The sequence below is a fragment of the Lichenostomus cassidix genome, chromosome 3 (assembly GCF_008360975.1).
Source record: "Lichenostomus cassidix isolate B80296 chromosome 3, HeHo_3.0, whole genome shotgun sequence".
NCBI classification, from domain to species: domain Eukaryota; kingdom Metazoa; phylum Chordata; class Aves; order Passeriformes; family Meliphagidae; genus Lichenostomus; species Lichenostomus cassidix.
The window spans coordinates 100,721,281-100,732,966 of NC_139483.1; the positions used below are offsets into that span (position 1 = coordinate 100,721,281).

The window sequence follows — 11,686 nt, forward strand, 5'->3', positions numbered from 1 at the left end:
AACAACATTTTTAGGGCCTTTCACATTAGGCTTTAGGCCCCTAGTAAATCTGTGATGTTCCACTGTCTGCATGGGAGTCGTAAGTACTTTTCCATGGACAAGCTTCCTTGATATTTTGGACTGCCAAATGCTCCACATGTTCTGCTCCCTGCTGTGCTGAGGTGGATAGGCAAGGTAGAAGGACCAAGTGACTTGTGCAGAGCTATTGAAGAATAAGATATCATAGCTTCAAAGTAAAAGTTCTTTGTTTTCAATGTGCTCAAACTTCCTCTCCTCCTGTGTTGCTTTCTTCCCCAATTTTCTTTCAAAGAAAGAAAATTCTTTCAATTTAATTTCTTTCAAAGAAAGAAAATAGCTTTGAAAACCTTCTTCAAACTATGACCCATCCTGAAGTTTCTGCATTACACTTGTGAGTTTTCCAGTAGTCTCTTGAGCTGCTCAGCAGAGATGTGAAGCCCAAATGTATTTCCATGGAGTCAGCCCTGGATACAATAATCTTCTTGTCTAGGTGCAGAGAGCATGATTGGACCTTGACAGAAAGGTCTGGTTTATATATTTTCAGAAATGCAAGATTTTTTGGTTTGCTTTGAACTTCCTAATCCCATTTCTTTTTTCTTTCTCTTGGTATTGTTGTTATTGTACTATAAATAATTAAAATTGCAGAAATTAATTATGCAATTAGAAAAATTAAACAGGGAAAGACCAACTGATCCTGTCTCAATTCCCATCAAAGTCCTATTGATTCAGCCTTTGGATCTGTCAGATTATGTATGAGCTAGCAAGGGAATGAGGCCCAGGGCACTGGCGGTGGCAGTGGCCTGTGATTGTCCCCACAATGACATGGCCAGCATGTATCCTGGCAGGCTTTGATGGGGACAGTGGTCAGGAAAGCTGGGGGTTAGCATGGGATGGAGAGCACTCCCAGTAAAGAGGCTGGATATGGCCACCCTGTGCTGGAAGGTAAAGGGACGTAGCTGTGTCGGTGCAAACAGCTGTGAATAACTACATCTGATGCACCATGCTAGGCTAGTTTTGGACTTACATCCAGAGAGCCCACTGAAATTACTGCAATAAATATTAGCAATAATTTTTCATGCCCTAATGGACAAAGGGTCTTTTGATTTCAGTCTTTAAGATACTTTTACAGCAACCACACCCACCCAAATTTAGAAGTCTTCTAACAGAGCTTTTGTTTTTATAACAAGTAACTTAATTAATTGCAGCTCGTGCTCATATGTGGTGCCAAGAACAGTTTTTCCAAGGTCAAAGGATGTCTCCTGCTGTCCTAGCATTTGGACATTTACTGGTTCCATCTGACATACAGAGCTAGGTATGAAATCCAGCCTCCAGTTTTGCCTTCCAGCTCTGTCACTCGCCCCTGCACTGCTCTGGAATTGTTTTCCTCATTCTTTTAGGTTCTTTTATGCAACAGGAATACAGGCAGACACGGCTGAAACAGCTTACCTGCTCCCTTCCTTTTTTCTTAGAATTAGGTCTTGGATGCAAAATGCACATATAGGCAATGAATTACTTGCTCAACTGAAAGATTTTGCGTGGTGACCAGCATATGGTATCTCTTAATTAGAACCTCTTTCTCCACACCGTGAACTTTCTTCAGTTCAGAACACTCCTAAGCTACTACATTTCATAAATCATGATCATAATAAATATTAATTGAACATGTATTATATCAAAATCAAAAGCTCTAGCTCTCATTTGGATCTCCATAGGACTACATATGACATATTACTATCAGAGATGACATACCTGGCATTTGGAGATATTTTTCTTAATTACTTCCCCCCATGCCTTAGGGTAAGCTCATGTCATTTTGCATACACACATACACACACTCTCGCAAAAAAGGAGTAGACAATTCCATATGGTCCTTTATCATCAGACAAGGACATTTGTACTTTATGACACACAATTCCTTTAGAGACACTTGGTAAGTCAATATAATTGTACAAGGTCACAGACTTCTGTTGGGGAACCGATTCCCAAGAGATTTTGAGGAAAGCATGAATGTTTCTTGGTTGTGTAATAAGAACCAACTGCTCCTAAAAGTTGTGAGATATTCCACAGAGACCTTGTACAAGAAGAGACATTGGTCCCAAAGGCATAATTTTGCATGGAAAAAGGGCTGTGTTGTAAGTATCTGTGTTTTCTGAAGATTTTGTAGCTGATAGGGGGCAGAAGACAGGACTGTATTCCAAGGAAGCGATGCTTTTCCCAATAAAGTTTCCCCAAAGTCCTGACTTGCTGTCTGAATAGCAAGTGGAGTTTGTCACCAGGGTGAAATGACGTAGGAAAATATTTCAGTTTGCTGGGAAAATGCTTCAGTAAATTAGTGTTGGACTTAATAGGAGAGGATGGGGTTTTTTATTTGCGTACAGAGACTGCTGCTGTATTTTTCCAAGTTTATGACTGTGTCCATTCCTCTTATAAAGATTTCCTTGTTTGTGCAGAGCTGTAGAGCTCTTACAAGTGGGAGGATTTCTTTCAGCAGAAGTGCATGTGGGAGAGGCTGTCTTTGCTCCCCAGGTAAGAAACTGCATGACAGCTCAGTTACCTGTCAAGAGGGTTTTGAGGTGTGTTAAATCCATGCTTTGGTAGCATGTGGGGAGAATGGTTACATTTGAAAGCAGAATCAAGCTGTAGGGTGGAAATTTTGGTGTAAAATTGAGAGGAGTGCCCGCAGATGGGGATGGAACCACCTCCATCTCCCAGAGTGATGAGGTACAAACAGAATTGTAATCTGCGACACACAGACCTAGGGAAGTGTTGAAAGCACCATCTCTGGAAGTGTTCAAAAACCATGCAGCACTCGGGGACATGGGTTAGTGGTGAACACAGCAGTGCTGGCTCAACAGCAGGATTTGATGCTCTTAGAGGTCTTCTCCAGCTGTAATGATTCTATAGTTCTGTGGTCATGGAGGTCTAAAATTGTGGCAGGAGTGACTCAACAAATGTCCATTCACATCCAGCTCCTATTATTTCAACGCAAAACCTTTACCGTCAAACCCGCTCCTCCGCATGAAGAGGCAGGACCAAAATGGAGCCCAGATCTCTGGATGGCGACGGGGGGACGGTGCCTGGAGGGGTGCTGTGGAATAAACACGCTTTTCTGTGCCTTTCTGTGTATTTTAGGGTGTACACTTTTTTGTGGGGGTGGGGGGAGAGGTGAAGGGGGCGAGCAGGGAGCACCGCGGAGCCCTCGCTGCAGGCCTGCCGCCGCCAGCGCTGCAGCCATTGTGCCGCCGTTGCCGCGGCGACGAGAGCAGCTGCGGCGGCCTTGGCTGCGGCCCCGGGCAGCGCCCGCCCCGCGCCCGTGGCACGGCTACTGCCGCGGGCCGTGTTTGCCAACACCGGGCACACGGCCCCGGCCGGGAGCAGCCTGCCCGCAGCCTGCCCGGAGCCTGCCCAGGTTCTGCTCGGAGCTTGTCCAGGGTCTGTCCGGAGCCTGTCCAGGGTCTGCCCGGAGCCTGTCCAGGGTCTGCCCGGAGCCTGTCCAGGGTCTGTCCGGAGCCTGTCCAGGGTCTGTCCGGAGCCTGTCCAGGGTCTGCCCGGAGGCTGTCCAGGGTCTTTCCGGAGCCTGCCCAGCCCATCCCGGGCTCTCCCCGCGGGAAGCCGCCCGCACTCGCGTGCCCACGGACAGCCGGGTGGCTCTTCCTTCATCCGCGCTGGCACTCGGGGCTCCCCGGGATGGGTCCCGCTGTCCGCACGGGGAGCGGGGCTGGAGCGTCCCGCTGCCTCGACAGTGTTTAATGTGCGCCTTTCCTGGCAGGTTGTTTCTCTCGCAGATTTACTGCAGGAGATTTGCTGCCGGGGCTGACCTTTCTTTCCTCCGTCCCGGGTAATGAATGTTGCTATTTAAACGCTGTGCCTCCGCAGCCCCTGTGCTTCAGGTTTTCAAAGAGTAGCAGAGTACCCAGGGGAAGCTCTTTGTTGCCTGGCTGTGAAACCTGAATACGGCTCTCCTCTTGGAAGCTTGAAAGGCAGAAAAAACCAGCTGACAATAGATTTATAGAGTGTAACTTTGCCTAAATCATGTCACAGAGATAGAAAATGTGGATCAGATCCTGGGCTGGTGTAAATCAGTATCATGCCATGGAGCAAAAGGCAGGCAAGTATCCATCCATCCAGCAAGAGAGAGGAGTGGACAAAATGCCAGAGAAGTTTCCTGATAGGCAGCATGCAGTCACTTAAAATACTCTGAATACAGGAATATTAGTAAAAATGCCTTGGAATCCTTAAATATACACAACCACTTTAGGATCAATATATTCCTTATTTTATATATATTCCTTCACAATTTGAATGGCCAGCTTTTGGAATATAAGGCCTTCTAGTTTAAAATGGATATATGAGCACCTAATTATTAGTACCACATCATGGAGCTACTCCCTAGAAAGCCTAATTTTCAGAAATAGGATGTTGTAAATGGGTGAAAAATATAAAATAAGGAATTATACTGTTAAATGCATATCCTATTGAATTTCAGTCTTCAGTAATATATCTCATGAAAAATTCATATTATTAATCCAATTTCTCTATTCCTAAACTGATAGAGGAGTATAGTAAGGTTTTTGTAACTAACCAGTTATACCAAGAAACATTCCAAGAAAGAATGAAAAGGTTGCACTAACGTTTTAAAAAAGTTTTAAGATTTCGAGTAAAAAGTTGTTAAGCATTTCTGAAACATGACAAGAATAATAATAGGAGATAGTTAGAAAACTAAAAACCTGGAATAATTTCCACACTGTGTCCTGTATCACCATTCCTCTCTCTCCTATTGCAGGGAAATGTGTATTGCTTTAGTTGTGGATGTGAATTCAAATAAATGTCTTGTTTATCGCCTTAGTCTGGTGGTACACTCAGTACTATCCAGAGGCCAGACAGACCATTAGAGAAGATAATACTTACTATTTCTAATTCAAATAGTCAATTAAAATTTGCTTGACTACAACAAACTCACTGTACAGAAATACCTCAATAGGCTGCAAGTGCAGGAAGATTTTGATGTCACTATCAAGGTTGCACAATCCCACTAAAAATTCAAATCCAGTCTTTATTTTGCAATGCAGTAGAATAAAGCGATGTTTGTATGTTTTGCAGATGGGGTCCTAAATACTTACAAGATAAATTACATCAGTTTTAGCAAAAGGTTGATTTTCTATGATTTCTCCTAAATCACGCAGTAGTCACAGAATCATTGAATCATTTAGATCAGAAAGAAAATTTAAGATCAATGAGACCAACCATGAGACCAATGAGACTGCCAGGTGCACCACTAGACCATGTCCCCACATGCCACATATTCACCATATTTTAAATATATCCAGGGATAGTAACTCAACCACTTCCCTGGTTAGCCTGTTCCAATGCTTGACAAGTCTTTCTTTCCTTGAAGAAATTTTCCCTAAACTTCCCCTGGCACATCTTGAGACTGTTTCCTCTTGTACTATTGCTTGTTACCTGGGAGAAGAAATTAACCCCCACCTAGCCACAGCCTTTTTTCAGGTGGTTGTAGGGAGTGATAAGGTCTCCCCTAAGCCTCCTTTTTTTCCAGGCTAAAGACCTCCAGCTCCCTCAGTTGCTCCTCACAGGACTTGTGCTCCAGACCTTCCCAGCTACATTGTACTTCTCTGGACACACTGCAGCCCCTCAATGTCTTTCATGAAGGGCCTAAAATTGAGCACAGAATTTGAGGCTCAGCCTCACCAGTGAGGAGTACAGGGGGATGGATGATCCCTTTCCTAATCCTGCTGGCCACACTATTTCTAATACAAGCAGTTAATTAAGCTTTTCTTAACTGCAACAAACTCTATCTCTGCAAAAATATCCTAGCAGGCTGCTGGTGAGCCAGTGCGCTGAGCAACACAGGGCAGTGCTGGATAAGGATAGATCTAAACAGCAGAAGGCTTTTGAGGTTGATCTGTAGCATCATTTGGATCTGCACTTCTAGAGCTCTGGTGTATGTTTAGACACTCAGAAGACAAAAACTGAAGAAAAAATAAAGCAAAAGAAAGCAACCAGTTTCATGCCCAAAAGAGTTCATGGTCTTCTAAAATTTAAATTATTTTAACAGCAGGATTGTTGTTGGATGCAGGGGAGATGTTATCTGTCCAGTATCTTAAGAAATCTCTGCAATACTTCTAAGAAATGACACAGAAGAAAATAGACACTTTTAAGGAAATGAGGCCTTAGTCTGAAATTCTCTTGTTTTGCTTGCTTTTTGTTCTTTTGTTTAATAAACTTTGATCCCAGAAGAAGCTGAACAAATAGTGATGGACGTATATGTTAAAGGAGCAGCCTGGAAGCTCTCAATATAATGTGCATGCCAGGAATATTGTCAGGCCCCCATTGACAGAGGCTTTGATTCAGGGCATTTACAACCTAAATAACAGAAGACCTGTGTCATTTAACAACTTGAAAGGATTGGTGTTGAACTGCTAACATACAAGCAAATGAAGAAGCTGATAAAATTTCAGTCAGGTGACAAAACTCAGAAAGCATCTGTCAAATTGAAAAAAAAATAGAAAAGTATTGCTTGCTTTTTTTCTCATTTTTTTCTTTTTTTCCCTCTTTCAGTCAAAACCTCTGAATGCTCAGATTAAAAGTTTTAAGTGGAATAAAGAAAAGGGAAAAGTCATTTATGTATTATATTTTAGCTTTTCTGTAGGTTTTTTTTTAATTGAACATTGACATTTTCAATAAAAATCTTTGTTTCAGTAAAAACAATTCCTATTTTCCTACTCATCATCTTGAGTGAATGTCACCAGCAGGCCTGAAACCTGTGTATGTATTCATTAGCCAAATGTGAAGCCAAGCTGGCTGCTGCTAACACATAGTGCCTCTAATTCTAGCATATTGCATATTGCTTTCTCTGTTTCTGATGCATGCCCTTGGCATCTCAGCTAGCACAGTGCAACAGGAGCTGTTCTAGCTGCCTTTGCCAGACCCCTTCTGATTTGCTTTGCTACTGTCCCCTTACATTTCATGTCCTCATCTCTCGAGGAGCAAAGCTTCTTGAAGAGCTGGAGGGGAATGTAGCCTAAAGTTCTTTGTGAAGCAAAGAGGGGCATGGCCATGTTTTGGGGTACCATGCATAGCCTTGCAAATTTTCTGTTGACTGTTTTGTGGAAAGATTTTCACATAGACTTAGATATGTCTGCAGCTGTATTGAGCATTTAATAAGACCAGCTTTTATAATTCCACTGTACACTGTACTTCATGTTTCAAGGAGACCTTTAACTGTAGGATAAATTTGAGAGGTTGCAATTGGGAAATTAAATTTCTTCAGCAGCTGAAACCTACACTTTCATTGTATTAGCAATGATTTGTGATGAAAGAGGAAACCTGCATGTAGCACCTCTTAAAATCATCAAGAAATGGGGTTTTGGAGTAAGAAAAAGTTAATCTCATTGTTAGATTAAAATATGAAAACTTCCTGTTTCCTTTTCTTAGTTATTTCCTTCTCATCAAAACCAAAATATTGAAGAAAACAAGCATTCATTTCAACATTGCTAATAAATGTCTCAAATTTCAATTTTAAAAGTTTCTATGCTAAATACAATTAAGATTTTTAAAATAAGCAAATAAAGCAAACTCAAGTATATAAGAAAAATTTTCATAACTAAATGAAAGATTTCATATAACCCAAGATTGAATTTGGGATGGAAAGGGATTGTCTTTTGTTTGTTCTGCCAGGGAAATGAACAAAGTCCACTCCATTCACAAGTTGACCACTGTACAAAATCCATTTCACCCTTTTCCTACTTAGGATTTTGTGCTAGGACTGGTCTCTTGACTAGAGATTTGGATTCCCTGTGAGTTCTGTGAACTGTCTGGGTGACTTGGTGCAAGTGTCAGTACTGGAGTGGGGTTTGAGGCCAAATTTGTTATCCATCTGCCTTGCTTGTTTGTGTAAACTCATTCAATGCAACTGTGGAACAATCCAGCTAATGCTCCTGGCAGGCTTGTGGACTTCCACCATTCTGAATCCCTTTTTCCTGCCCACACTTCTTGCTGTTTCTGGGACTGTGATTTGGTGCAGACATGGTCAGTGTTTAAGATATCTCTCTAAGAAAGCATTCATAAAACTTCTATCCACTTTTTGTCTTTCTAGGGAGGGCTGTGCAGACCAAATGTAGGATATGGGATTATGGGGCATGTTTTCATAGACATGGTAGTTTTCATCTTAGATAATCTTAGATCAAAAATGAAAAGGAGCAGTATGGTCTCTGACTTATTCACAAGAATACAAAATTTAAGTTGCTTGGTGGCCATCAGCTGGCATGGTTGGAGTGGATCCCAGGAGAGTAAAGAAAACAGGAATCCTTCCCTAGTCTGTTACCAGCCTTCATGCTCCTCCTTATGCCATTTGCCTAGCCACGAGCCTGAGTTCTGTTGTTTCAAAGCAGTATTCTCTGTTAAAGCTTAAAGCAGTAGCTCTCTCTGGTTGCTAGTTTTGAAGTGGAAATCATGCCATGGTATCTTAATGGCTACTCTTAACTATAGAAGATGGGCCAAAATTGTTCTTGCAATATAATCATGCTTCCTCCATTTATTATCCTGCCATATCCTCGAGGCTGGAGCTCTGCATGATGCAGACTGTTGAATACTCAATAACATCTCAGCTAAGGCTGTCAAGGTATTACCATTCTGAATGAATTTCAGCACCAATCCAAAGTCCACGTGCAGAGTTAGGAAAACTGCTTCCAAAGTGATTTAACAATGAACTAATTTATCTTTTCGCTAAAGAAAGATATGAAAAGTGTGTAGTTTCAGATACTAACTTGCATTCAGATATAAAAATGCTTCCACAAGGAAGTACAAGAAACTTAGAACTATTAAGCAGAATGGTGCTAAAGAAAAAAAACCAGCTTGATTAAAAAAAAAAATATTCCAAACAGAGACCAATATAATCTGTAAAACTGGATACATTGTATTCTTTGTGTTAATAGAAAGAAACCAGCAGAGGGAAAAAGCTTTCATGGTAATTTGTGAAAAAATGTGGGTTAACTAACCTTGAAGCAGAACCTTTTAAAATCTTCTCTTTAACACTGCTCCTTAGAGGAAACACTCCTTTCTGAAAACAAAACAAAACAAATGAAGAAACAAAAAAGACAAAAAAAAAAAGAAAAAGACCAGAGATGTGTTCATAATGTTTTTGTTTTAAATGGAGCCCAGACCTGCATGGCTACTTTTTAACAATATCAGAGTAAACAATTCATACATTAAATAATTTCAATATGCATTTGGAGCTAGAACAGTTGATCTGTGCTGCTTAGAGGAGTTCAGCTGTAAAGTGGACTTTTTCAGCAGTTGTTAGAAAATAATTTGATGCAGCTCTTTTTTTCTATGCTAGAGAATAAACTGGAGAATAAAAATCCCCCCTATTTTTTTTTTTCATTTTCTTCTCTCTGATAGGTATTTTGTGTGTTGGGTATCAGCTTTAGTGGTGTAGGAAGAATGCTGCTAGCCTCTCCAAAATTCCTTCTTTGTAGATGCTGGATAGCCATGTAGTAATTTATCCTTGGGAAGCATAATAATAGAGCAAGGCTGCTGCAGGAACAGAGCAGGCGCAAGATGTGACCCCTGTTTCACATTCTGTTTTTGTGTCCTTGTTCTAGAAGGACTTTGCTGCAGTGGGTTTTTCTCCCACACCTGCACCAGCTCCAGGAGGCAAGCTGATGCAGCAGGATGGAAGCCAAAGAGGCTTTAGCATCATACATTTTCTCTGCTACCAGAGCAGCAGGACACACAGACATTAATATACTGCAGTCTTGTCAGGCAGTTGTGGAACAGAGCTTGTTCGGCCTTGATGTGCCTTTTATGGCCACATCACACAATAACTACCAAGATCTGGGCTTATTCTATTCTATTCTATTCTATTCTATTGTAATATTATCCTATCCTATCCTATCCTATCCTATCCTATCCTATCCTATCCTATCCTATCTTATCCTTTTTTATACCATGGCAATCAGTGGTGTCTATTGCTTATTTTACTGTAGCATTTTTCCTTCACAAAAGAGACATATTTATTCCCTGACCTCCTTCAAAATCTCTCTTTGTGAAAAAAGTGAAATGAATAGAAAAAACTGTCCAAGTTAGTCTTGCCAAGACAGCAAGAACCTTGGATATGACTGAGCTCACAAATTCATCTTGTGAGAAACTTCAGATTTAGTCTTGACACATGGATGAAGGTGTATTTGATAACAGCAAAACCAGCAATTAAAGCATGTAGTATAAAATGTTCTGGTATTAGTTTTAATTTGGAAGGCAGTCAAACTGCTTCTGTGAAGCCAATTTCTCTCCCCTTCCCTTTGCACTGCTCTACTAAAACAACCAATTGTGGAGTATTATGTTGGTTTGGGGTGGATTTTTTTGTTTGTGTGGGGATTTTTTTTTGGTGCTTCTTGAATAATACTTCCTACAGAAACTTCTGAAGGACTAAGTCTCCATTGAAGCCAAGCATTTGAAACCCTCTTGTAAGCCTAACAGGTGAACCAACGCTTGTAAGCCCTGGGTCTTTTAAGAGAAGCTTCTTCTTCAGTGTTTGAGTCGCTGGTGAATAGCTCACTGCAGCTCTGTTTATATAGACATATGGTGAGAAGAACACTAATACAGTTGTCTGTGCACAACTGTAACAAACAATCTGCTTATTGTGTATTTTTTTAGGCAACACTTCATGCTGTCTAACAGGTGGCCCCAAGTTACAATAGGCACACTGTCGGGGTAGAACAAACCCCATTTACACAAGAGCCTTGACTGGAGATAGTGACTAAGACAGCCTGCAAAATCAACCTTAGAACATGATTGTTTAAAACACTGTAAACGCCACGAGCCTCCAATGAATATGAGCCCTGCCTTTTACATCCTCCTGTTGCCCTCAATCTATCTCAAGGCCAGCAGAGTTAATTCCTCCCAATGAATGAATGTTGAGCAACATATAAAAATCTCTCATATATTTTAAATCTCAAGTTTATGGATATAATGCAGTATAATTTATGTAAAAATGGAAGTAATTTTCATTTTAACTTGTATTGCAGGTTTTCAGTTTGTTAGGAACATGGTTTCAACTGCAATCTCAGTTTTTAAGTGTTGTACACTGCACCTGTTTCAGAGCATATTGAGGCACAAGGTTTGTCCGTGTTCACTGCAAAGGGGATAAGGTGAATCACTCAGCTTTTTCTCTAAAGACAAAATTCTACTACGTTGCTCATTTCATTTTCTTTAGCAATAATTTCCTCAGAAATTTCTTCTCCAGTCACTGTTTTGAGTTGCTAAAATTTTCTTTTTTATATGTGCAGTCCTGGAATATTGTAATTTCACTAGTTCTGCAGGAATTTGATGTTTATGGTTGTGGTTTGTCTTTTTAATTTTTTTATCTGTAGAATTTCCCTGGTGAAGAGGGACGTTGTCAGGACAGTATGTCTTTGAAGTTTCTTTAGCTCTGTTTTTGATGCAATACTTGATTCAACTATCAGTGATTTTATAGAGGTGGGTCAAGTCCCATGTGAAAATCAGGAATGGAAGTGGGATGGTAAATGGACAGTCCTATCACCTCTGTAAAGCCAGAACAAATTATCATATCTGCATACTAAAGTGGGCAGTAATTTATATAATGTGCAGAAAAGTACCAATATTCCCAGACTTTGCTGTATCTCAATTAACC

The 11,686-nt window shown here is 40.8% G+C and overlaps 1 protein-coding gene across 1 annotated transcript; it reads left to right on the top strand.

Annotated features, from left to right (window-relative positions):
* Positions 1 to 908: 908 nt before the first annotated feature.
* LOC146440306 (uncharacterized) lies at positions 909 to 4,320 on the top strand. Its single transcript, XM_085056756.1, has 3 exons — positions 909 to 960; positions 3,151 to 3,856; positions 4,060 to 4,320. Exons 1-3 carry the CDS (start codon positions 909 to 911, stop codon positions 4,094 to 4,096), a joined length of 795 nt encoding a protein of 264 aa, XP_084912882.1. The 3' UTR covers positions 4,097 to 4,320.
* The last annotated feature ends 7,366 nt before the right edge of the window (positions 4,321 to 11,686 follow it).